The sequence below is a fragment of the Rana temporaria genome, chromosome 9 (assembly GCF_905171775.1).
Source record: "Rana temporaria chromosome 9, aRanTem1.1, whole genome shotgun sequence".
Taxonomy (NCBI): domain Eukaryota; kingdom Metazoa; phylum Chordata; class Amphibia; order Anura; family Ranidae; genus Rana; species Rana temporaria.
Window position 1 is genome coordinate 9,385,954 of NC_053497.1, and position 27,778 is coordinate 9,413,731.

Below are 27,778 nucleotides of genomic sequence, written 5' to 3' on the forward strand. Positions count from 1 at the left end.
AAACACATGAATGTATTTTTAATAGACGTTTCTCTACAGCCGGGTGATATCCTTTCATCACTTAAGCTGCGGCAGTTTGTATCTATTTGCCAAAAGTTCCTCAGGCATGGTGCCTATGGCCAAATCCTACATTGCTATGTGTTTTCCGAGGTCCGCCGAGAATACTTGGAAATACATTTTACTGCATATATCAGCCTTTCGCGTCCTTTTTAACATGGAGGATCCCTCAAAATAACTTTCAGGTCTCGGGGAAAATCTGCTAATAATTACTATAGGGGCAGATCCAGAAAGATCTGCCCCGGCGCAGCGTATCTGAGATACGCTACGCCGCCGTGACTTACTTGTCCTCGGTTTGAATCCTGAAAGAATTTGCGCCGTAAGTCACGGTGGCGTAGTCTATCTCTGGTGGCGTAACGGCGCGTAATTCAAATCGGCGATTAGGGGGCGTGTTTCATTTAAATGAAGCGCGTCCCCGCGCCGAATGAACTGCGTATGCGCCGTCCCTAAATTTCCTGGTTTGCATTGCGCTAAATGACGTTGCAAGGACGTCATTTTTTTTAACATAGACGTGAATTACGTCGATCCTGATTCACGGACGACTTACGCAAAAAAAAAATCAAAATAAACGCGGGAACGACGGCCATACTTAACATGGCAAGTCTAACTATACGCGTCAAAATACCAGCTTTAACTATACGCCGGAAAAAGCCAACTAGAGACGACGTAAGAGAATGCGACGGCCGCGTGTACGTTCGTGGATCGTCGGTAATAACTAATTTGCATACCCGACGCGGAAAACGACGTGAACGCCACCCAGCGGACTCTGAAGTATTGCATCTAAGATCCGAAGGCATACGCCTGTCGGATCTAACCCAGATGCCGTCGTATCTTGGTTTGAGTATTCAAACCAAAGATACGACGTGGGAAATTTGAAAGTACGCCGGCGTACTTCCTTTGTGGATCTGCCCCTATATTTATAGCTCTTGGTACGTTGAGTATCGTGGCATGGTACAATGGCATAAAAATATTTGACACCCAGGGCTGCTCTATTTAACAACATGGGGGCAGATCCACGTAGATCGGCGCATATATCCGCCGGGCGTAGCGTATCTAAGATACACTACGCCGCCGTAACTTTTTTTTTTTTTCGAATCCTCAAAGAATTTGCGCTGTAAGTTACGGCGGTGTAGTGTATCTTTGGCGGTGTAAGGGCGCAGAATTCAAATGGATGTGATGGGGGCGTGTTTTATGTAAATACGTCGTGACCCAACGTAAACAATGTTTTTTTTAACGGCGCATGCGCCGTCCGTGGGGGTATCTCAGTGCGCATGCTCGAAAATAAACCGGAACAAGCCAATGCTTCCGACGGTGACGTCATTCTACGCAAATCACTATTCGTGAACAACTTACGCAAACGACGTAAAAAATTCAAAATTCGATGCGGTAACGACGGCCATACTTAACATTGAGTATGCCTCATAATAGCAGGGGGTAACTATATGCCGGAAAAAGCCAAACGCAAACGACGTAAAAAATGCTCCGGACGTACGTTCGTGGATCGCCATAACTAGCTAATTTGCATACTCGACGCGGAATTTGACGGAAACGCCACCTAGCGGACGGCGGAAAAATGCATCTACGATCCAACGGCGTACTAAGACGTACGCCTGTCGGATCGATCCGAGATGCAGTCGTATCTTGTTTTGTAGATACAAAACAAAGATACGACGCGGAAAATTTAAAATTACGCCGGCATATCAATAGATAAGCCGGCGTAATTCTTTTGTGGATCTGCCCCATTATTTTCAAAAATGAAAAAAAAAATTATAGTAATGGCCAAGAAAGAAACACAGTCATTAACAATGGTGTTGTTCCCTCGCATTGTTGTAAGTGGAGAAATGCCTCCGAAATTGATAGTGAGCAAAGTGCCTTCTTACATTGGTGGTCATTAAAAGCCTACTCTATACTGGTGGTCAGTAAAGCCTACCCTACATTGGTTGTCAATGAAAGCATTGGAGGTCAATGGAGAAGCCACCTTAGATTGGTGGTCAGTGGAAGAAGGATCCTTATACATTGCCGGCCAGTGGAAAAGGGCCCCATTACACTGGTGGTCACTGGAAAGAATGTCCCTTACATTGGTAATCGGTGCAAAGAATGTTCCTCCCCCTTTACAGATATTTAAAAAAAGATCATTGGTGGTCAGTGAAAACCTACCCTAGATTCGGGGGTTAGTGAAAGTCTACCCTACTTTGGTGGTCAGTGAAAGCCTACTGTCAGGTCACCTGTGGCCAGGTGACAGATGCACACCATTGGGGTCAGGAGTGCACCGCTAAGGTAGTGGACCCTACGGCTGACTGCTGCGGATGGAACACTGGGTGGCTAAGGAAGGCAGGTCCACTGGAGCACTAACAGGGATCCCACAGGGAGCTAGAGCCTAATATTCCACAGGGCGCGGAGTCTAAGATCCAGCAGGTGTTCACCAGAGCCTCTAGTGGTGAGGATGGACTGGGCTGCAACTGGATCCAGGTCGCGGCCCCCAGAGTCCCCCAGCTCACACTCACAGTAGGCTATATATGATAGAGGGGAAGCAGCAGTTCAGGATACAAGCGATAGTGAGGGGATAAGCCAAAGGTCGGGGCGACTAGCAGACAAGGATAAACAAAGGACACGCCAAAGGTCAAGGTCACAAGCAGTCAGGGATAGTCGAGAACAAGCCAAGATCGGTAAAACAGAGACAGACGTAGCACACGGCAAGCAGGAAGTCAAACACACAATAGCTTAACAAACACTGTTGATCAGCACGGCTGGCTTGCAGTGCACAGGTTAATATAGAGTTCTCTGATAGGGGCTGGGGTGGAGCCATGCTTTGAGGAGAGATTACTTAAGCAGCCAGGTGACAGTGGCTGGCCTCTAAGGTGAACACATGGAGGAGGTAAGCTGACAGACATACATTACTGCATATCCATGACACCTACCCTACTTTGGGGGTCAGTGGAGAGGCCACCTTAGATTGGTGATGAGTGGAAGAAGGACCCTTACACATTGCTGGCCATTGAAGAAGGGCCCCATTACATTGGTGATCAGTGGTGAGAATGTCCCTCCCCCTTTACAGATATCTAAAAAGGTCATTGATGTCTGTAGTTATTAATCTGAGAGGAAGAATTAGCCGCTTTACATTAATGGTCAGTGAAAGCCTACCCTAGATTGGGGGGTTAGTGATCCCTTTTGCTGACCTACTCTGGTGGTCAGCAAAAGCCTACCCTACAGTTGAAAAGAATGAAAAGGTGGCCATTGTGTAATACAATGGCCAAGCCCTCCGGCCAGGAATAAAAAAATGCCTCCGGTCCCAGCCAAAAGGCCCGGCCCAGGAGGCAGGTGAAAAAAAAAGCATATAATATGGTGCAGTGACCGTGGTGCCATTAATCAAAGTGACCCTCACTCACAGTGATTGTATGGCACCCCTGGACTGCCACTCCAGCGGCACATACACCATAGGCTTTCTGTTCCCTATCCGAACACCCCAACCGGGTCAGTGCAGCCCTCCTTCCCTGCCAGATAGAGAGACCTTCTAAGTTTTCTCAGGGAGAACCGCCGGACGCATAGCATCCTCCACCGGTCCTTAGGAAGAACGCCCTTCTGAGGCCTCGTACACATGACCGAACATGTCTGCTGAAACTGGTCCGCGGACCAGTTTCCGTGGACATGTCCGACCGTGTGTAGGGCCTACCGGACCGGGTTCCTGGCCGAGCAGACAGGTTTCCAGCGGACAAAAGTTTCTTAGCATGCTAAGAAACTTGTCCGCTGGAAGCCTGTCCGTCGGTCAGTACGACTCATCGGACATGTCCGCTGGCCCGAGACAACCCGCGCATGGCGTCGAAGTGATTCGACGCATGCGTGGAAGCATTGAACTTCCGGGTTCGCGCACGTCGCCGCGTCATCGTCGCCGCCACGTCACCGCGTCATCGTCGCCGCCACGTCACCGCGTCGTCACCGCGTATTCTGTCCGCGGGGAATTTGGTCTGATGGTGTGTACACACATCAGACCAAATGATAACATCGGACATGTCTGGCCGTGTGTACAAGGCCTTACAGATGGTTAAGACCACTGGTGTCTATAGTTATTGATCCGAGAGGCAGAAATTGCCCATTTCTCAAGGAACCCCTAGCAACCTTTGGAGGAACCCCTAGGGATCCATGGAATCTTGGTTGAAAATGGTTGGCATATAAGTATAAATAAAAGGCATTCAACTGTGAAAAGGGAAGCTGCTGCATGTGATAGTTTTCTAGCATTGGATCACTTCCCAATTTCTTCCTGATTCATCATTCGCATTCAAATTTCTTCTCGGATACAAACGAATACCCAAAACCGCTAAACCACATGCTGTTTTTTCTGTTGATTTAAAGCAGACGCCGGCTTAAAACAAGCAGAAGCATATTTCATTTTCCCCGCTGCGTCTTCTTAAAAGTTTTTTTTTTTTTTTTTCTTTTCTTTATTGGATTTTGTTTTAATTGTATTTTAAATTCTATTAAAAGAAAGGAAAACAAATTATGATAAATTTAAACCTCGCCATGATCAGACTGCAGGGAATTAAAAAATAAAAACAGAATTAATCACAGAGAGGAATTATTGTTAAAAAATAAAGAGTTATATTCTTTTTTATTATTATTATTTAATTTAATTGCCAACTCTGTGGGGCTTCACAATCCCTTGGGCATGCAGAACAGGAGTGATTGCTCACATGTTTGTTCTAGTATTTCTATTTGCTGATTATTGTTACATTAGCATTGCTATGGACTCTTGAGGATCTTCAGCCTCTTAACCCGATATGGACATATTTTTTCTATGAGGCTCGTTCGGATTTTTTTTCCCCTGTTGGAGCAATTTGGACCATGCTTTATAAGGGGCTTGTTTGTCCTTCCTCTGGATCAGCTATGGTTATAGAGTTATTTTTTTATTTATTTTTGTCTTTCGGTTAAACTCAAACGACATCTTTGTGGACTTGAGGATCTTCTACCTTTTAATTCGATATGTACATATTTATTTCTATGGGGCTCATTCTGATTTTTTATTTCTGTTGGAACAAATTGGACCATGCTTTATAAGGGGCTTTTTTTTCCTTCCTCTGGATTAGCTGTGGTTGTATAGTTGATTTTATATTTTATTTTTGTCTTTGGTTGAACTCAAATGACATTGGGCCAGATTCACATACAATTGCGGCCGTGTAACGTAACCCGTTTACGTTACACCGCCGCAAGTTTTCAGTGTAAGTGCCCTAACCACAAAGCACTTACCTGTAAACTTGCGGCGGTGTATCGTAAACACGTCCGGCGCAAGCCCGCCCAATTCAAATGGGGCGGGCACCATTTAAATTAGGCGTGCTCCCGCGCCGGACATACTGCGCATGCTCCGTCTTGAAATTCCCGCCGTGCTTTGCGCGCAGTGACGTCATTTTTTAGAACGGCGACGTGCGTAGCGTCCATTTGTATTCCCGGACGTCTTACGCCAAAACAAAAAAAAATTGAAATTCGACCCAAGAACGAAGGCCATACTTTAACATGGCTCGACTAAAGTTAAGCCATGTTAAAGCAGGTGTAAAATTGCGACGGGAAAAAATTACTAGCGACGACGTAACGACGGGAAAAAACTTGGTGGATCGCCGTAAATCCTCATTTGCATACCCGACGCTGGAATGCGACGCAAACTCCCCCAGCGGCGGCCGAAGTATTGCATCCTAAGATCCGACGGTGTAAGTCAATTACACCTGTCGGATCTTAGGGCTATCTATGCAGAACTGATTCTATGAATCAGCCGCATAGATACGACAGGAGATACGACGGTGTATCAGGAGATACGCCGTCGTATCTCCTTTGTGAATCTGGCCCATTGTTGTGGACTTGAGGAGCTTCAACCTTTTAACCTGATATGGACATATAGGCCCAGACTCACAAAGCACTTACGCCGACGTATAGCATGTTACGCCGACGTAAGTGCAAATGTGCGCCGGCGTATGTGTTCGGCAGACCCACGAACCAACATGCGCCTAAAAATAGGCTACACCTAGCCGCCGTATCTTGCACACGCCGGCGTAGGGTGGGCGCACATATGGGCTGGGCGCACGGTGCCGCTCCCATTGATTAACCATTCAAACATGCAAATGAGGGAAATACGCCGATTCACGAACGTGCGTGTGCCCGGCGGATGGTACGCGAGATGCGCGTAAGTTGTACGTCCGGTGTAAAGTTATTACCAGGGCCAGATTAAGAACATCATGGGCCTGGTGCTGAGGATTTTGGTGGGGCCTTTTAGGCTGCATTCACACCTCCGCGACAAGTAACGCCGCGTACGCGGCGTATTTTGCCGCGAATAGTGTAACTTTTTTTTTACAAATCCTTCCTATTGCTTTGTATGGCCGAACGCAAATGCCGCCTGAAAAAAGGGTCCGGGACTTTTTTTCATGCCGCAGGTGTACGGCGTCTATGAGATGTGAACCATCTCATAGACAGCAATGGGAATTCTCCCCTTCAGCGGCACGAGCGGCCGGCGTCGGGCGTTTTGTCGCGGAGGTGTGAATGGGGTGTAATAAATAATAAATAAATGCGTGGGAATTACATGAACGCAGCCCAGCCAAGGCAAGTGACCAATGGCACAGAACCCAGAAGGAAGACCGGATGAAGATGGAAGTGTCCGGGCCACGCCTGATTCAGCGCAGCACTGGAGGGCTCAGTCTGAAAATGAAGTGTACACTAATGTGCTAATATGCTGTGCATACTTGTACATTGTGGCATAACCTACCCCAGGGCCTCTAAAAAGTAGTAATGTCAGGAAAGTTTACTACCGCTTTATTATCACAGGATCCCAGGAGCCTCTCATGGGGCCCCCTACTGACCCGGTGGACGGTGGCCCTTGGGCAGTGCCTAAGTGCACAGTTGCCAACATTTAAAAAATATTTTCAGGGCCACTTTTTTATATAAGTGCTATATTTAGAGTAGCTGAGATCCCCGATGTTCCTCTATACATCATAGTAGTAATCACAAAATTAAATGAGTACTAATAATGGGGCAGAACAAATATGAGAACTGATATTTCCTTTAGTTGAACTAACAAAAGTGTGTCCATTCTAGAGCTGGTAACATTGAGGATATTCAGTCTAATTTTAAAGAACTGTTTTTGTGGGTAAGCGACATAGGGGAGGAGTATGGACGGTATATAAGTGGGAAGTATGTGCAGGTGAGGGAGAGGAATGTGGAGGGTCTAACAGTGGGCACTTTGTACAGGAGAGGAGTACAAAGGGTACGGAAAAAAGCACTATGTACAGGAGAGGAGTGTGAAGGGTATGACAATGGGCAGTATGTACAGGAAGAGTGAGGGGGTATGACAGAGGGTAGTACGTACCAGAGAGAAGTGTGGAGGGTATGATGGGGCAGAATGTACAGGAGAGGAGTGTGGAGGGTATGACAGTGGGCAGTATGTACAGGAGAGGAATGTAGACGGTATGATAGTGGGCTCTATGTATAGGAGAGGAGTGTGGAGGGTATGACAGTGAACACTATGTATAGGAGAGGAGTGTGGAGGGTATGACAGTGGGCACTATGTATAGGAGAGGAGTGTGGAGGGTATGACAGTGAGCAGTATGTACAGGAGAGGAGTGTGGTGGGTGCGACAGTGGGCACTAAGTACAGGAGAGAAGTGTATGACAGCAGGCACTATGTACAGGAGAGGAGTGTGAAGGGTATGACAGTGGGCGCTATGTATAGGAGAGGAGTGTGGAGGGTATGACAGTGGGCACTGTGTACAGGAGAGGAGTGTGTAGGGTATGACAGTGGGTACTATGTATAGGAGAGAAGTGTGGGGAGAGTATGACCGTGGGCACTATGTACAGGAGAGGAGTGTGGAGAGTATGACAGTGAGCACTATGTACAGGAGTGGAAGGATATTTAGGGACTGAGTAGTGGTTAAGCGGGTCATACATGGATTGAAATTACGCCAATTATGCAGAGACCAGCCATAGTCAATCTATGTATGGGCTAGCTGGTTTTACACAAGTCAATCTATTAATCAACTTGAGTACAACCAGCCTGTTTTTTTTTTTTCTTAAAACAATCAGTGCTGCCAGCTAAAGTTAGCAACACTGATCATTGTACGCACTGGCAGAACACAATAACACTGCAGGAGTGATTCCCCCATCCACAGGTCAGCAGGTGAGAGGGTGTGTGGGGACAGGCTGGGGAGAGATACTAGTCAGTGGCTGGGTAGGCACTGGTAGTATCAGAGCCAGATACACGCAGGTTACATACGCCACAATCGTTAGAGCGAGAACAATAATTCTAGTACTAGACCTCCTCTGTAACTCTAAACATGTAACCTAAAAAAATGTAAAGCATCGCTTAGGATACCAAAAAAAATTGTGCTAACTTAACTAACTAACTGTTTTTTTAATGAATGAAACATTTTTTTCCAAAAAAACATGTTTGAAAAATTGCTGCGCAAATACCGTGCTAGAGCTGCACAATTAATCGTTAAAAAAATCGTGATCTCGATTCAACCCCCCTGACGATCTTCAATGCAGAGTTTGCTGATTCTTTCATATAACAAGTGGAGAGACTTTCAGCTGTCAAAAGAAAATATCTGGGCAGTCTGCCAAGTTTTTAACAGGAAACATTGTAACTGACACTTCCTTCTTAGATCAAAGGGATACACTTCTGTGTGTAAAGAACAAATCTGGGCAGTCTGCGAAGTTTGTAAACAAAATGAAACATTGTAACTAACTAACATTGTAACTAAATTTAACCACTTAAAGTCCAACACTTGTTTCTTAAGTTAGAAAGCAATATTATTTGCTAGAAAATGACTTGGAACCGCCAAACATTATATATATTTTAGCAGAGACTCTAGGGAATACAATGGCTATTGCTGCATTATTTTATGTCACACTGCATTTTCCCACTTCAATGAATAATAAAAAACATAAAAACAAAACAGTGAAGTTAGCCCATTTTTTTTTTTTTTTTTTTTTATGTGAAAGATGATGTTACGCCGCAACAATCGTGAGAGAATCGTGATCTATCTTCTAAGCAAAAAAATTGCAATTCTCATTTTAGCCAGAATCGTGCAGCTCTGTACCCTGCAACATAAAAAGTGCAAAGACCACCATAGAGTAATTTTCTAGCAAAAAACAAATGATGATTTTTACATGTAGTAGAGAAGTGTCAGAATTGGCCTGGGTGGCAAGTGGTTAATTACCATGAGTAATATACAAATAATTATTATAAGCACTGTGATCCTATCAGTCTGCTGTAGTGTGTCAGCTTGTATTTATATTGGCCGCTCTGAATGTAGCTTCTGACAGGCTGTGCAAGCAGGCCCGTATCTCCGGAACCATAAATGATAGCCGTCCCATATTTTAACCAGTTGTGGGGTAGCTCTTCCCATGCCTACCCCCAAATGTGGGGTTTTTGTGACCTCTGGTCATCGAGCTACAACCCCCCAAATTCGATCTTAAAAAAAAAAAAATTCTTAAAAAAAAATTTTTTTTTTTTTTTTTTTTTTTTTTTTTTGGGCAAATGGGCCTATCTTGAGAAAGGGGCCTGGAGCTGCAGCTCCATCAGCCCCATTGTTAATCCGGCCCTGGTTATTACCCATACATGAGGTGCAACCCGGCAACAGACATGCACAGGTCTGCACCAGGGAACACAAGCCGGCGTATTGTGCGTTGGACGTGTGTCTGGCTGGGCGTACGTTATGTTCGCGGCGTACGTGGTGATCCGACGTAGTTTAGGCAGTTGTGCCGGCGTGGTTGTGAGCAGGCGCAGGGGGGTGCTGTGTATGCGTCCACGTCACGGCGCATGTGCAGTTCGTGATACGTACCTGTCTGGCCCTCGGCCCATCATTTGCATGGGGTCACGCCCACTTCCACCTACGCCGGCGTGCGCCTTCGAAACCTACGCCACTCTGGCGCAGCGTTGGGAGCGCTGGCTTGCTGTATGCTATGCTTGCCTCTCCGCGCTACGTTGGCGTGGCATACGGTGTTTGCTCTACGGCGGCGTAATGTGCGCCTTGCTCTCTGTGAATCTGGCCCATTTTTTCTATTGGGCTCATTCTGATTTTTTTGATTTTTATTTTTGCTTGTTGGAGCAAATTGGACCATGCTTTATAAGGGGCTTTTTTTTCCCTTTCTCTGGATCAACTGTACATACAGGCTTGTTTTTTAAAATATGTTTGTCTTTTGGTTGAACTTGAATGACATTGTTGTAGACTTGAGGAACATCTACCTTTTAACCAGTTATGGACATATTGGACCATGCTTTGTAATGTTTTTGTGTTGCCTTCCTCTGGATCAGCTGTGGTTGTATAGTTGATTTTATATTTTATTTTTGTCTTTTGGTTGAACTCAAATGACATTGTTGTGGACTCGCAGAACTTCCGCCTTTTAATCTAGTGTGGACATATTTATTTCTATAGGGCTAACTTCTGTTTTTTTTTTCCTGTTGGATAAAATTGGACCATGCTTTAAGGGGTTTTTGCCTTTCTATGTATCAGTTGTGGTCATATAGCTTGTTTTCAACCACTTGACACCCGGCCTATTGCAGATTGGTGGCCAGTCGGTGACTTTCCCATTCAGAGTGGACGTTCGTGAGAACAGGGAGGGCAGCACGGTGATCCATGGTGTGTACCTCAGACACACTGCATCACCAATCACGGTAAAGAACCTATGACGTAGGCTCTTTACCATGTGACCAGCTGTGTCCAATAAAAGTTTATCACATTCTACCCCAGGAAGTGACGATTTCGGCTTTTCCTCTATTCGCTCTGACAGGAAGCAAGTAGAGGAGAGCTGATGAGCGGCTCTCTTGAGGGAAGGGGGGGGGGTCTGCGCTGATAATCAGTGCATTGTTTATCAGTGCAGACCCATCAGAGGTGCCCAGAAGGATGCCCACAAGTGCCCACCTAGAGTGCCAATCTGTGACCACCTGTACCTCAGACACACTGCATCACCAATCACGGTAAAGAACCTATGACGTAGGCTCTTTACCATGTGACCAGCTGTGTCCAATCACAGCTGATCACAGTGTAAATAGGAAGTGCCAGTTATGAGAATTTCTCTCCTCACGCTGACTATTAGGTAGATTCAGGTACAATGGATTATCTTTAGGGCGGCGTAGCCTAGCCTGTTTAGGCTACACCGCCGTAAATTAGCTAGGCTAGTAGTGATTCTCAAGCTACTTACCTGCTAATATACGGCGGCGTAGCCTAAAACGAGTGGGCGTAAGGGCGCCAAATTCAAATTGGTTGGAGGGGGGCGTGTTGTATGGAAATGAGGCTTGACCTCAAGTTTTATTGACGTCTTTTGCTACTGCGCATGCGCCGGGCGCCTACATTTCCCAGTGCGCATTGCGGCTAAGTACGCCGTACGGGCTTATTGATTTCGAACGTACGCGCGGCCGCTGCAGTCGAATTACGTTGTTTCCGTAAGGCCTTAGGCGGCCTAAAGTTATTCCACCTATGAAGTGGAATAACAATGTTAAAGTATGGCCGCCGTTCCCGCCGCGAGGTTCGAATTTTTTACGTAGTTTGCGTAAGTCGTCCACGAATCGGGAGTTACGTCGTAACTCCCGATTCGCGGACGACTTACGCAAACGACGTAAAAAATTCGAACCTCGCGGCGGGAACGGCGGCCATACTTTAACATTGTTATTCCACATTGTTATTCCACTTCATAGGTGGAATAACTTTAGGCCGCCTAAGGCCTTACGGAAACAACGTAATTCGACTGCGGCAGCCGCGCGTACGTTCGTGAATCGGCGTTCAAGCTCATTTACATAATCTACGCCGGCCGCAATGGAAGCGCCACCTAGCGGCCATCAGAAACATTGCAATCTAAGATAGGACGGCGCAAGCCGTCGTATCTTAGATATGTTTAAGTGTATCTCTGTTTGAGAATACACTTAAACATAGGTCGGTGCAGATTCAGAGTTAGGTCGGCTTATCTGTAGATAAGCCGGCCTAACTCTTTCTGAATCTACCTAAGTGTGCGAGGAGAGCTGATAAAAAGCTTTCCTCACAAGGGAGATCAGTAATGCCTGTCAGTGCCCACTAGTGATGCCCACCAGTGCCCACCAATGATGCCAATCAGTGTCTACAAGTGATGAAAATCAGTGCCCACCAGTTATGGTAATTAGTGCCCATTAGTGATGCCTGTCAGTGACCATTAGTGCCTCCTCATCATTGCCACCTGTCAGTGCCCCTAAGTGCCACCTCTCAATGCATATCAGTGTCTATCATTGTCATCAGTGGCCATAAGTACTGCATATCAGTGCCGCCTATCAGTATGCAGCAGTGCTGAATATTAGTGCATCATCAACAGTGTTGCCTCATCAGTGCCACCTCATCAGTGTTGTCTCATCAGTGTCCACCAATGCCACCTCATCAGTGTTGCGTCATCAGTTATCACCAGTGCCACCTCATCAGTGTTGTCTCATCAGTGCCCACCAGTGCCACCTCATCAGTGCCCACTAGTGCCACCTCATCAGTGCAGCCATTCAGTGCCCGTCAGTGTAGCCTCATCAGCACAGTGAAGGAGAAAATGTACGTATTTAAAACATTTTATAACAAAATGTTGTTTGTTTATTAAAAAATAAAAAAACTCAGTGGTGATTAAATACCACCAAAAGAAACCTCTATCGGTCTCCAAAAAATGATAAACATTTTGTTTGGCTACAGTGTTTCATGACCACGCAATTGTCTTTTAAATTGCGACAGCGCTGAAAGCTGAAAATTGGCCTGGGCGGGAAGAGGGTGAGTGAGTGAGAAACTTATATAGCGCAACACATGCGAACTGAATCGCCTCTGGGCGCTTAGTATCCATTCCCTGAGTAAACTTTTTTTGCCCTCAGAAGAGACGGGTCTTGATCTTTCTCCTGAAGGCCAGGTGGTTTACCTCCAATCGGATGCTGGTTGGTAGAGCGTTCCATAGTCTGGGCCCTTGGACTGCAAATCTTCGTTCTCCTTTGGACTTGTATCTGGCCTTGGGTATCTGGAGGAGGTTTTGATTGGTGGATCGCAGAATGCGATTGGGGTTATGGGCTTTTATTTTTTCGCATAGATATTGGGGGACGTTGCCTTGAACACACTTATGTATTAGGCAGAGCGCCTTGAAAGTGATTCTGTCTTTTACTGGCAACCAATGAAGGGATCTCAGTGAAGGTGAGATTGATTCCCATGTTTTTTTCCCAGTCACAAGTCGAGCGGCCGTATTTTGAACGACTTGCAGACGCGTGATTTGGTACTTTGGGAGTCCTAGATAGAGGGCATTGGTATAGTCAAGTCTGGAGTTGATAATTGTTCCCACCACGACTGCAATGTCCTCTTTCGGGATAAAGGGAATGAGTCTGCGTAGTAGGCGCAGCAGATGGTGCGATCCGCTGACTACTGACCCTATTTGTGCATCCATTGTCATGTAGGTATCGAAAATGACTCCGAGACTTTTGACTTTGGTGCTAGGGGTGATGGTTTTACCCAGAATGGGCGGAGGTGTCCATGTCGTTGCAGGATGATTCTTTCGATTGGCGTGAAACAGGAGAAGTTCTGTTTTCGAACCGTTAAGTTTAAGATAACTCTTCGTCATCCAATTTTCTATCAAAGTAAGGCATTTCTCTAGTCCGAGATGATGATCCTTTTTGTTGCAGATGCGAAAATACAGTTGTGTGTCATCTGCATAAGAGTGATAGAGTAACTTCTGGTTACTGATAATTTCAAAAAGAGGGCGGAGGTAGATATTGAACAGAACGGGCGACAAAGGGGATCCCTGGGGGACTCCGCATGACACCGTGCGTTTTTCAGAAGTGAAAGGACCAAGTTTCACTACTTGTGATCGGTTTTGCAAGAAGGAGGAGAACCAAGATAAATCACATTCCGCGACTCTGACTACTTCCGCTAGCCGAGTCAGTAATAATTTGTGGTCTACAGTATTAAAAGCTGCGCTTAGGTCCAGCAGTACCAGAAGACAAGATTCTCCTTTGTCTGCTGCCTCGAGGGTGAAAGCCTTCCGAGAAGAGTAGAAGCTGTTAAAGCTGCAAAGGGTGGGGCCAACTCAATATTGAACCCTACGGACTAAGACTGGGATGCCATTAAAATTCATGGGCCAGATTCACAAAGAGTTACGCCGGCGTATCAGTAGATACACCGACGTAACTCGCAATCTAAGCCCGTCGCATGTTTAAGTGTATGCTCAAACTGAGATACACTTAAACCTACCTAAGATACGACGGCCTGCGTCGTCGTATCTTAGGGTGCAATATTTCCGCTGGCCGCTAGGTGGCGCTTCCATTGAGTTCGGCGTAGAATATGCAAATTAGTAGATACGCCGATTCACGAACATACGCTTGCCCGTCGCAGTAAAGATATGCCGTTTCCGTAAGAGGTATGCCGGCGTAAAGATAAAGCTGCCCCCTAGGTGGCCAATCCTATGTTAAGTATGGCCGTCGTTCCCGCATCGAAATTTTTAAATTTTTACGTCGTTTGCATAAGTCATCCGTGAATGGGGCTGGACAGCATTTATGTCCACGTCAAAACCAATGACGTCCTTGCAACGTCATTTAGAGCAATGCACGCCGGGATATTTTAGGGACGGCGCATGCGCAGTTCGTTCGGCGCAGGGACGCGCTTCATTTAAATGAAACACGCCCCCTACCCGCCGAATTTGAATTCCGCCGGGTGATTTACACTACGCCGCCGCAACTTTACAGGCAAGTGCTTAGTGAATAAAGCACTTGCCTGAAAAACTTGCGGCGGTGTAACGTAAATCAAATACGTTACGCCCGCCCAAAAAATACGCCCATCTACGTGAATCTGCCCCCATGTGCGTGTAAAGGCCGGCGTCCCAATACTTTTGACAATATGGTGTACATGGGAGCAAGAATTTGTCCATCTAGCCCTGAGATTTGCACAGCTCTGCCATACAGATGTCATCAGCTCCCTATTCAGCTAGCATTGGCCAGTCCCAGGACTACGACTGTGTTAAAAGCAAGCGGTATCTTTGCTGGTCTTGATTTGTGAGTGTACACGATGTCTGGATTGGTATTTATGATTATTGGAATCAGACGAACGCTACGAGAATAAAGCACAGATATTCATTTAATTTCCTTCCTGCACAATAGACAGTTTAGCTGTTGTCTCCAAAGCTTTGAAAAATGCATTATGAAACTCATAATGAGAATGCAAATGAGGTCAGGAAGTGGGTCTAACGCAGGTTACTTAATAACATAAGAATGCAAGTCACTTACACATCATGAATTGCTGCACTACAGAAGAAAGTTTGAAGGAGTCAGCAGTATTTGTAAGTTCTTTGGAAGGGCCGATTCACTAAAAGGGGAGACATGAAAAAAAATAACAGCCCTTCTAAACCCGATTCTCCCGCTATTCTCCCCCCCCCCCAATGTATTTAACCTCCTGCCCCCCAGGTAATGCTTATGTGCGATGGCAAAGAGAATGGGCAATAATGTCTGCATGTCGCACATATGAGTCCACGGATGGCCACATTTTCTGTGCTGAGAAACAGACAGCTCTTGGTGTACAAGCAGCAGCTCATTGGCATGGTGCTAAAAGTTGACTTCTAGCTTAGGCCAAAAATGGATTAACGCCGTTACGATATTCCATTCCACCAACTCAAGACAGCTTCCAACACGCCACAATCCAGCAGACAGGACCTATTGGATTTCCCCCCAGAATAACGAGACACAACTCTGTTCTCTGGTTCCAAACAGACAGACTTTAATGGTAAACTCAGATTTCTTATATACAGTTAGAAAGCATGCTACAGTAATCCAATGACACACTCCACCCACAATATCACACAATGGGTGCTAACGAGTCCCCCTCAATCCACATCTTAGACAGACTTTCTGACTCCACGATAAGTTATTCTCACCTGCTACACAATACACATTCCTTTAGTGAACATAAGTCAGATGTCTGACCTTTACAGTGTGTTAACTCACAATACATATTAGCATCAATAGAACTTTCACACAATACAGGGTTAGTTAGCATAGCACCATGAAATATCTTAGGAGCCAGGCTTAATTAACACAATAGACAATAGAATGCAATCACAGCAAGTTTTCATCACTACAGCCAGGTAGCTGGAGGTGATTATCATCAATTAACATCTCAACAGTCTATGTTCCACATTGAAGGAGACACTCTATTGACCTGTTGTGTTCAGAATGAACAACTTGTAATATTTCAAGATATCCTGCAATACATGAATTATCATTACTGTCCCATCTCATGTAATTCAATATATAATTTCTCAGTCATTCTATGCCCCTAGTGGACATAGGATAACCCTAGACCCAGGAGTCATTGGTGAAGCTGACACAGGAGTACACCACATCCTTCAAGCGCCTCTGGGTCCCATGGGCCATACCGTTACAGGGCCTTACTAAGAGCTCAGACTAAGGTCATCCTCACATATGAGTCAATGGACGGACACGGTTTCTGTGTTGAGAAACAGACAGCGCTTAGTCTCTTGGCAGGATCTGGAGGCAGCTGGATGAGCTCCTGATCATGTGACCACAGTGCGCACATGATTCGGAGGTCCAGCCCCCCCCCCCCCCCGGGTGTAAAGACCTGCTGAAAAGGACATTGGGACTGGTTGGGAAAGGGTTAAATGTTACAATAAGATCGCCTTACACCTGGAATAAATCTCTCAGTGTTACTTCAATAGTGATGAATTTGGTCGTGGTCTGAACTTGGGTTCTCCAATGAGCTGCAGCGGGACATGGCCTTACAAGCATGATGTCAAGACTATCCTGCCATCTTTGTGAATGTGTAGTTGAGGACATTGACCCAATTTAGCCACGTGGCTATATTAGGTCAATAATGTCACGAGCAGCCCTGCGCCTTGGTGTACGAGCATGGCACTAGTAGTTGTCTTCCAGCTTCGGCTAAACATGGATCTGGACCTTGCCCAGAGCTGAAACTAAGGCCATTGTCACATATGAGTCCATGAGCGGCCATGGTTTCTGTGTTGAGAAGCAAGCTATCATTCCTGGGCCAATGAGCTTCTATGGGACCATGGACTCACAAGCATTATGTCAAGATCACCCGGCCTCTTTGTGTATGTCCAGTTGCGTGCGTGGTGGGAATGCTCATGACATCATTGACCTTATATGGCCACTTGACCATAATAGATCTATGATGTCACAAGCATCCCTGCCCCTTGGTGTACGAGCAGCAGCTCACTGGCATGGCACTAAGTTGACTTCCAGCTGCAGCCAAACATGGGTCTGGACCTTACCCAAAGCCGAAACTAAGGTCACAAATTTCCATCCTAGATGATAACAATGGCTCTTTTGTCAATGTCAGGCTGTTCCCTCAAAGATGACATCAATAAATATGTGTGAATGTTTTTGCAGTACTGAAACTGCTGACTGAAATATTTACACTCACTGTATTACCGCATTTGCCGTAGAAACACTATTGTTAATGCCACCCAAAAGTTCAAAGCTATTCGTATGGATAAAAGGGCCATGTTGACATTTGGCCAAAAAAAAAGACCAAATAAACACTTTGAAGCCAATCATTTTCCAAACAAAACATTGCCTGGTAAATTCTTCTTAGGCCTCGTACAGACGACCGGACAGTCTGCTGAAAACGGTCCGCCGGACCGGTTTCAGCTGATATGTCCGGCCGGAGATTTCTGTCTGATGGTTGTACACACCATCAGACAGAAATCCGCACGTACAGGATCCGCGGTGACGTGGCCGCGCCGTCGCCACGACGATGACGCGGCGACGTGCGCGGCCCTGGAAGTTCAAAGCTTCCACGCATGCGTCGAATCACTTTGACGCATGCGAGGGATGGCGGCCGATCGGACATGTACGATGAGTCTGTACAGACGACCGAACATGTCCGACGGACAGGCTTCCAGCGGACATGTTTCTTAGCATGCTAAGAAACATTTGTCCGCTGCAAAACGGTCGGCTGGACAAATGTCCGCTGGAAACCTGTCCGGTCGGCCATACACACGACCGAACATGTCTGCTGAAAGTGGTCTGCGGACCAGTTTCAGCAGACATGTTCGGTCGTGTGTACGAGGCCTTAGGCCTCGTTATACCTTTAAATTCTGCTCTGTTATATCCAATGTAGGTACCCATGCACATTGGGCACATTTAGGCAAAGTCACATTTCAAAGAAAAGGTTATTTGATCATAATCAGAGGTCAGTGACAGCTTGGTCACTATGTTGGATGTACACAGTGACTGTGCTCTAGGCGTGGTGGGTGTGAAGGGCCACCCTTCCAGCCATCACACATATGTGTTATGTGGTCAGCAAGACATTAAGGGTATTGCCATTCCCTATCAGTTCCTCTCTGGTGGCTGGTAGGAGGTGCTGAAATTGCCTATATTTTGATTGGCCCCATTACAGAAACATTTACAAGCATAGAGCCTACGGGCAACAATATACACTGGATCTTGCCGACAACCTCATGGGCAGGGCAGCATGGGTAACCCCTTCTTGCCCCTTCTAGCAGCCCTTTGAGGGAGCCTTAACACCAGGAGGAGAGGAAGACTTCCTGACCATGTGATGATTCTGATTGGCTCTCACAGTGGTCACATTACCAGGAGCCCATCCTGCCGATTCCTGATCACAAAGACCAATAGTTCTTACTGACAGCTCGGTCACTTTAATGAGTACAGACAACATTATATGTTGGATCTTGCTGCCAACTTCATGGGGGGGCAACATGGCTAACCCCTTCCTGAATTTTCCTGGCAACGCTTTGACTACATCTTAAAACTGTAGGTGGGCCATTATTGGCTGTCACAGTACAGGCGGTCCCTGAGTTACGAAGATCAGAGTTACGAATGACTCCTTCTTACGCTGGCCGCTTGTGCTCCGCGCTGGTCCTGGATACCTCCGAGCAGCTATCTTGCCACATCCCACACTGCAGTACTTCATGTACTGCATGGCCAGAAGAGCCCCAGAAGTGCCTGGAACATCCCACATCCATTCAAAGGCGGAAGCGGGAACACCCCACATGCCTGCAGAGGCGAAAGTTACACTTACAAGCAGTGTTCCGACCTACGAACAAATTCCACTTACGAACAAACCTACAGCCCTTATTGTGTTCGTAACGCGGGCCTGCCTGTAGTCATATTATTGGGGGCCAGTGGGAGGGCTCGATCACTGTGCTTGATACCAATAACATCTTGGATCTTGCTGCCAACTGCATGGAAGGAGGACCAGCATGGCTAACCCCTTCCCACCCCCGATTAAGTCTTAACAACGGTAGGCAGGACGGACTTACTGATCACACAATCACTATGATTTGGCTGTCACAGTGGTCATATTATTGGACGTTGCCAGGAGGGCTCGATCACTGTGCTTGGTACCAACGACATCTTGGATCTTACTGCCAACTGCATGGGGAGGGACCAGCATTGGTAACTCCTTCCCAACCCTGATTACGTTTTAATACCCGGGAGGCAGGATGGACTTCCTGATCACATGATCACTATGATTGGTTGTCACAATAGTCCTGTTATTGGGGGGGCTGGTGGGAGGGCTCGATCAATGTGCTTGGTACCAACCAGGGGAGGGCTGGCAGGGGGGGCAGGGTAGAAATCTCCCCCCGGGCTGGTGGCACTATGCACAGCCACCGGCCGCCATTACCAAATGCTGTTTTTGCAGAGCAGGAATATGCCTGCTAGAGCTCTGTTAACACAGGTCATGGCCGCTGCTCACCTCCTACTGTGCAGCCGTGCCTCTGTCAGCTCCAAGGTAGATGGCTGCAGAGCTGAGCTATGTCTCGTCTCACACATAGCTCAGCCTCAGTGCTAACATCCCCTTCTCTCTCTGCACAGACACAAGGAGAGATAGAGCTCATCTGCTCCTCCTCCTTCTGAGTCTGCCCTGCCCACACTCCCCGGGCATGTGTGGGCACTGGACAGGAAGTTTGAACCCAAAAAAGCATCAGACAGCCTGCCTGCGCCTCAGCCTCCATCCTGGTAAGCTTACCCTCTCTAGTCTCTCCTGCCTCCCAGTGTATAAAAAGGGGTGCTCTGTGGACTTTGTTAAAGGGGGAGGGGGGCAGGCTTTGGTGAGCAGAGACCCTCTTTACACAATAGTCCACAGCATGCACCCTTAAATCAAGTTTCCCAGAACACCACTTACATCAGATCTGATGTATATGGGGTCTGTGTGGACTCTGATGTATATGGGGTCTATGCGGACTCTGATGTATATGGGGTCTGTGCGGACTCTGATGTATATGGGGTCTGTGTGGACTCTGATGTAAGGGGAGGCTCTGTGTGGACTCTGATGTAATGGGGGGCCTCTGTACGGACTCTGATGTAAGGGGGGGCCTCTGTGTGGATTCTGATGTAAGGGGGGCCTCTGTGCGGACTCTGATGTAAGGGGGGCCTCTGTGCGGACTCTGATGTAAGGGGGGCCTCTGTGCGGACTCTGATGTAAGGGGGGCCTCTGTGCGGACTCTGATGTAAGGGGGGCCTCTGTGCGGTCTCTTGTGGTCATGAAAAATCTTGGACTGTTTTCCTCGATCCATCACTTTTTCACGCTCCTATGGGCCACTTGACTGGACTTGCCCCCCCAGGTCTAAGGCTGCCAGCCCTCCCCTGGTACCAACAACATTTTGGAGCTTGCTGCCGACTGCATGGGAGGGGGGCCAGCATGGCTAACTTCTTCCTGCCCCTGACTAAGTCTTAACCCCGGTAGGCAAGGCTGATTTCCTGATCACACAATCACTATGATTGACTGTTTTAGAGGTTACATTACTGGCGATGTAAGGGCTCGATCACTGTGCAGGGTCTTGCGACTTGCTGATGTAGCGTTACCCCCAAAGGAGCTGCTGTAACTTTCCACAGGTTCTTTTCATAATCAGTGCAGGTAGCCAGGCACACGGCAGCATCTCATCCACACAGGCTCAAAAAGAAGCCCCAGAGGGATTGCTGGATAAGTTTAGCAAAAATGAGGCTGACATGGTCTAGCTTCTAACAGCTGCAGGACCATCAGACAACGTACTTCGGAATATGGCTCTACACACAGATCCTAGCAAAGATCAGTCCAGAGATATGATCTCCCGCAGAGTAGCCCATCTTCCATTCAAGAAAGGGGGGTCCAGAGGCAAGCAGTCCTTCTATCTTTGAGCTCCTGGATCCATTCGCCGCAGGCGAGGAAAAGAACATACTCCACAGCAGTGGTTCTCAACCTTCTAGTGCCATGACCCCTTGATACAATTTCCCAAGTTGTGGGGACCCCTAGCAGTAACAAAAAAAATCGTAGTGTGGGTTGTCAGCACCCAAGGCAAGACCAGTAATTTGTGCCCCTAAGCCATGGACATTTAGCGCTCCACTCATACAGTATTAAAACCCCTTATGGTACGTTTTAGGATGTATCACTCTTTCTCTTTGTTCTCCTTTCTTTCCCTGTTTATCTCTCTCTATCCTAATTTCTTGTTTTTTCCCCCATCTCTCTCTCTATAGCCGTCTTTCTTGTTCTTTCTCCTATTCTTTCTCTCCCTTTTTCTTTGTTCTTCCCTTTTTTTTCCTCTCCCTTCCATATATTCTCAATTTTTTTTAACAGAAGGATGTATTCTCTATTTTTACTCGTTCTCTTACTCATTGGTGGGGGTGGGTGGTGGGATCAGTGGCAGTGCTGGTGGGAGGGTGGGATCAGTGGCAGTGCTGGTGGGAGGGTGGGATCAGCGTCAGTGCTGGCGGGGATTTCTGATCAGCCAATTTAGGTGCTCTTGATCAAGGTCATCTGCTGATCGGAGAACAGCCATGCCGTGAACTGAATGGGTGGCTGCGAAGAGGCTGAGTGGGCGGAACAGGCTGGGAGAGCGGTGCAGGATTCTGGAATAGCCCAGGATTTGGTGACCCCTGGCAAATTGTCATTCGACCCCCCAGGTTGAGAACCACTGCTCTACAGGATTCCAGCCTGTAACGGAATGGCCCGTGACACCCAGAGACTTTTGAAGGATGGGGGGTACTCCTGTGCCAGCTTCACTAAAGACTCTTGGGTCTAGAGTCATCCTATGTCCCTTTTGGGCATAGGATGACTGAGAACTGATATCTCGGATTACATGAGATGAGACATTAATGATAATTCAAATGTTTTGCAGAATATCTTGAAATATTACAAGTTGTTCCTTATGAACAGGTCAATAGACTGTTGAGGTGTTAATTGAGTCGGGCTCCTAAGATATTCCATTGTCCATTGTGTGATGCCAATACTGTTTTGTGTCTATTGTACTAATTAAGTGTGTAAAGGTAAGGGGCTAGATTCAGATAGATCAGCGGATCTTTAGATCCGCTGATCTATCTGATTTAAGATCCGCCGCCGCAAGTTTGAGAGGCAAGTGGGTAATTCACAAAACACTTACCTCCAAACTTGCGGCGGCGTATCTTAAATCCCCCAGCGGAATTCAAATTCCGCAGCTAGGGGGAGTGTAGCATTTAAATCAGGCGCGTCCCCTCGCCGATTTAAATGCGCATGTGCCGTCCGCGAATTTTCCCAGCGTGCATTGCTCCCAATGATGTCGCTAGGACGTCATTGGTTTCGGCGTGAGCGTAACTTGCGACGAGCGGTTTTGTGAATCGACGTACGCAAACAACGTAAAAAAAAAATTGACGCAGGAACGACGGCCATACTTAACATTGGCTGCGCCTCATAGAAGCAGGGGTAAGTATACGCCGGGAAAACGCTTACGTAAAGTGACTGCGTCGGGCCCGCGTACGTTTGTGAATTGGCGTATCTCGCTGATTTACATATTATTGGCTTAAATCAGCGAGAACACCCCCAGTGGCCATTTTTAAATTGCAGTTAAGATAACACAGTTACACCTGTCGGATCTTAGGCATATCTATGCGTAACTGATTCTATGAATCAGTCGCATAGATACGACCGGCACAACTCAGAGATACGATGGTGTATCAGGAGATACACCGTTGTATCTCTATGTGAATATAGCCCAAGATGTCTAACTTGGAGGTGTTAATTGAGTCTGGCTTCTGAAAGACCTTTCATTGTGGATGCTAATGACACTGTTTTGTGTGAAAAGTCTATTGATGATAAGATGTGGAATGTGACTTGTTAACTGTAGTAATTACCTCCTCTAAATGCGGTGCCAAGGTGTCTGTCTGGATGTGGATTGGAGAGTTTCATTATCCCTGTGATTAACTGTCACATGCTTGTAACTGTATAAAAGACTGAGTTTTACCATTAAAAGTATTCATTCATTTTGGAACCAGAACCAGAGTTTGTGTCTCGGTTATTCTTGGAAATGGAATGGGTCGTGCCTGTCGGCTTGATTGTCGGATAAGCTGTCGTGGGGCGATGGAATGGGATATCGTAAACGGTGATGACCGTTACACAGCCTATTTACCAGTAACTCTGCCACCATCTGGGCACACCTCCTCAGGGATTGGCTAGGCCCTACCAAAAATTCAGGTCAGGTATTTACATTTCCCACCCTAAGCTCCAGAAGCAGCTCCTAGATCCAGGGAGGGAGGTAATCAAACTCCCAGCCTGTGAAACCCCAAACAGACTGTACTAAACAATTACTGCTTCTGTGACTACAGCAGAAGCTAACACTAGTAGGTAGATTCACAAAGAGATAGGCCGGCTTATCAGTAGATAAGCCGACCTAACTCTGAATCTACGCCGGCGTTTGTTTAAGCGTATGCTCAAACAGAGATACGCTTAAACAAAGCTAAGATAGGCCGGCTTGCGCCAAAATCATTAGGCCCTTACGGCGTATTTAGCCGCAATGCGCACTGGGAAATGTAGTCGCCCGGCGCATGCGCAGTGTCAAAAAACATCAAAAAACGTGAGGTCAAGCCTCATTTCCATACAACACGCCCCCCTCCAAGTCATTTGAATTAGGTGCCCTTACGACCGCTCGTTTGAGGCTACGCCGCCGTAGATTAGCAGGTAAGTAGACTGAAAATCACTACTAGCCTAACTAATTTACGGCGGTGTAGCCTAAACAGGCTAGGCTACGCCGCCCTAAAGTTAGGCCAATGTACCTGAATCTACCTATAGATGCCTAGTTATGAGGGTGCTACATCGGTATTTGTTGACACTAATTAGCGCAGAGATCGGGCAGTCTTTTTAATATTTCAGATTTAGTTTTTTATTTGTAATTTATTTATGGTGCAGTTCCGATGACACTAACAAGGGAACCGTCAACCATCGGTTTCCCAGTCGCCCGCGTTCAATTCTGAGACGGCTTTTCAGCTTATGCATGGAGGTAAATAACAAGTACAGACATGTATACAAACTTGTTCCGGCAAAAAGACGTCTGACTTCACACCCCGGCGTATAGTTGGAAAAAGATGAAAACAGAGGAAACCACAATACTGCACACACACTGCAGAAGCTGACTGAGTTATGACCTGAACCACCGAAACTGTGACATCACCCCGATGCCCTAGAAACTGAATTTATTAGTGTTCCTGGCGGGGTGAAAAAAAAAAACCCACGGCATTGAGATACCATTGCCCATACTTTTCACAGAAAAGCAACCGCGCTGCAAAACAATAAAAATAAATACTGTATGGAAAATCTTCTAACGATCACCCATAAAAAAAAAGGCATTGGCCCAGATTCACAAAGCGTGGGCACACACTACGCCGCCGCCGCGCCAACGTAGCGCTGAGAGGCAAGCATTGCATTCAGCAAGCTATTGCTCCCAACGCTGCGTCAGCGTGGCGTAAGGTTTTAAAGGGGCAGGCCGGCGTAGGTGGAAGTGGGCGTGACCCATGCAAATGAGGCGTGACCCCATGCAAATGATGGGCCGAGCGCCAGACAGATACGTATCACGAACTGCGCATGCGCCGTGACGTGGACGCATCCCCCTGCGCCTGCTCACAACCACGTCGGAACAACTGCCTAAACTACGCCGGATCACTGCGTACGGCGTGAACGTAACCTACGCCCAGCCAGACACACGTCCAACGCACAATACGCCGGCTTGTGTTCCCTGGTGCAGACCTTTGCATGTCTGCTGCTGGGTTGCACCTCCTTTATGGGGAATAACTTTACACCGGACGTACAACTAACACGCACCTCGCGTAGCCTGCGTCGGGCGCACGCAGGTTCGTGAATCGCCGTATTTGCCTCATTTGCATGTTTGAATGGCTATTAAATGGGAGTGGCACCATGCTCCTAGCCTAAATGTGTGCCCACCCTACGCCGGCGTAAGCAAGCTACGTCGGCGGGGTGTAGCCTGGTTTTAGGCGCATCTCTGTTTGTGGGTCTGGCGCACAGATACGACGGCGCACGGTGAGGCTCCATTGATGGGCGCTGGTGGTGCTGCATTTGATTAGGGCTGGTGAGGCTGCATTTGATGGGGGCTGGTGAGGCTGCATTTGATGGGGGCTGGTGAGGCTGCATTTGATGGGCGCTGGTAAGGCTGCATTTAATGGGCGCTGGTAAAACTGCGTTAATGGGCAACTCCCAAATGTATGGAAGCAAGCAAACATTCATTGATAGGCACTGGTGAGGCTGCATTGATGGGCGCTGGTGAGGCTGCATTGATGGGCGCTGGTGAGGCTGCATTGATGGGCGCTGGTGAGGCTGCATTGATGGGCGCTGGTGAGGCTGCATTTGATGGGTGCTGGTGAGGCTGCATTGATGGGCGCTGGTGAGGCTGCATTTAACCGCTTAATGACCGCCGCATGTATATGTACGCCCACAGAATGGCACGTACAGGCAGATGGGCGTACATGTACGCCCCTGCCTTTCCGCAGGTCGGGGGTCCGATCGGGGCCCCCCCCCCCCCGGTACATGCGGCGGTCGGAAATCGTCGGGGAGCGTTTCGGGATGAGGTGTGGCAACAAAATATGGTTTCGCCTAGGGTGTCAAAAATCCTTGCGCCAGCCCTGGGCACGGAGGATGCACTGTGTAAGCTCGCCCATTTGCTTGCTTTCTAGCAGCTGGGAGTGGATGGGTGGCTGCCCATGCATGGTGTGTTTTGTTTTGTGTCTGTTGTTGGCAGTTGGATGCTGCCGCCCCATGTGACTCTAGCAACCATCTTGGATCAGGCAGAGCTTATTTGACGCCTTTGGAGGCAACAGTACACATATATGTGGCCTCTCGGCGGGTGGGCCTTAACGCGAAGAGGCTGCATATATGCGTCTCTGTGTAAATGATTTCATTCCACGCGTCTGACTAATTCTATGCTATCCCTAGAGACCTAAAATACAATGGCCCAGATTCTCAAAGGGCTTACGACGGCGCAACGCAATGTGCACCGTCGTAAGTCCTAATCTGGGCCGTCGTATCTATGCGACTGATTCTTAGAATCGGTTACGCATAGATAACCATTAGATCCGACAGGCGTAAGGCTCTTACGCTGTCGGATCCTAAATGCAATTTTTTTTTTCGCCGCTAGTATGCAAATTATCAAAATACGCGAATTCCCGAACGTACGCACGGTCGACGCAGTGAAGATACGACATTTACGTTAGATTTGCGACGCGTAATGAGGGGCAACCAATGTTAATTATGGCCCTCGTTCCCGCGTCGAAATTTAAAAATGTACGTCGTTTGCGTAAGTCGTACGTGAATGGGGCTGGACGCCATTTACGTTCACGTCAAAACCAATGACGTCCTTGCGAGGTCATTTAGCGCAATGCACGTCGGGAAATTTTAGGGACGGCGCATGCGCAGTACGTTCGGCGCGGGAACCCGCCTAATTTAAATGATCCACGCCCCTACCCGGATCATTTGAATTAGGCGGGCTTGCGCCGGGGGATTTACGCTACGCCGCCGCAACTTTACAGGCAAGTGCTTTGTGAATCAAGCACTTGCCCGTAAAACTTGCGGCGGCGTAACGTAAATGAAATACGTTACGCCATCGCAGAGATGCGGCGATCTACGAGAATCTGCCCCAATGTTTTTTTGATAGAGTTGGACTTTAAAATAATTAAATAAAAGACTAAAAAAGAAAACGAATGAAGCCATCACATCTAAGAACTAGTAAGCTGCAATGTAATAAATGTTTGCTTTTGGGTTTAGTACATTTGTACACTAATAACGCTAACAACAGAATACTATTTCTGCTCTTTTTCAGAAATCCAACGAAAAATCAGCTGAAGCCGAGCATCAAACACAAAGACAAGGTACGTTGTTTTTTTTTTTGTTTTTTTGTTTTTCGTTTTTCACATTCATTTTATAACCCAGGGCAAGGAAATCACAACGTATGCGTTTCCAATATGGTGTGCAGAAAGTGCACATGCGCATGGGGCCCTAGCTTACGCGTTTCCAGGGCAGACCCCTTTTGCGCTAGGAGCGCGTAGGCTTTTGGTGAGGAGAAGGGGGAGGAGATTAGGGGGAGGGGAAAGAGATGAGGTGGAGAAGAAAGGTACGTTGTGTTTTTTTTTTGTTTTGTTTTTCACATTCTTTTTATAACCCAGGGCAAGGAAATCAATATTTGTGCCCTTTTTTTGGGGTTTCACTATAAACAATTTTGCATAATAACAGACGAGTCCTCCAATCATATCCAACAGATACACCCAACATATGCAGGAAGTGCACACGCACTCAGATCACGGCTTACGCGTTTCCAATATGGTGTGCAGAAAGTGCGCATGCACATGGGGCCCTAGCTTACGCGTTTCAAGTGCAGACCCATTTTGCACTAGAAGCGTGAAGGGGAGGAGATTAAGGGAAGGAAATGAGAAGGTGGAGTTGTGGAGATGAGAAAGGGGAGGAGATGAGGTGATGAGGAGGGGGGGAGGAGATAAGGGA

The 27,778-nt window shown here is 47.2% G+C and overlaps 1 protein-coding gene across 1 annotated transcript in view; it reads left to right on the forward strand.

The window, feature by feature from the left end:
* The window catches only part of TNFSF8 (TNF superfamily member 8), a 72,592-nt gene that overhangs the window by 15,604 nt on the left and 29,210 nt on the right, over positions 1-27,778 (forward strand). The window contains exon 2 of the mRNA XM_040325090.1: positions 27,102-27,150. Within this exon, the coding sequence (XP_040181024.1) occupies positions 27,102-27,150 (49 nt within the window). The remainder of the gene's footprint in view (positions 1-27,101; positions 27,151-27,778) is intronic.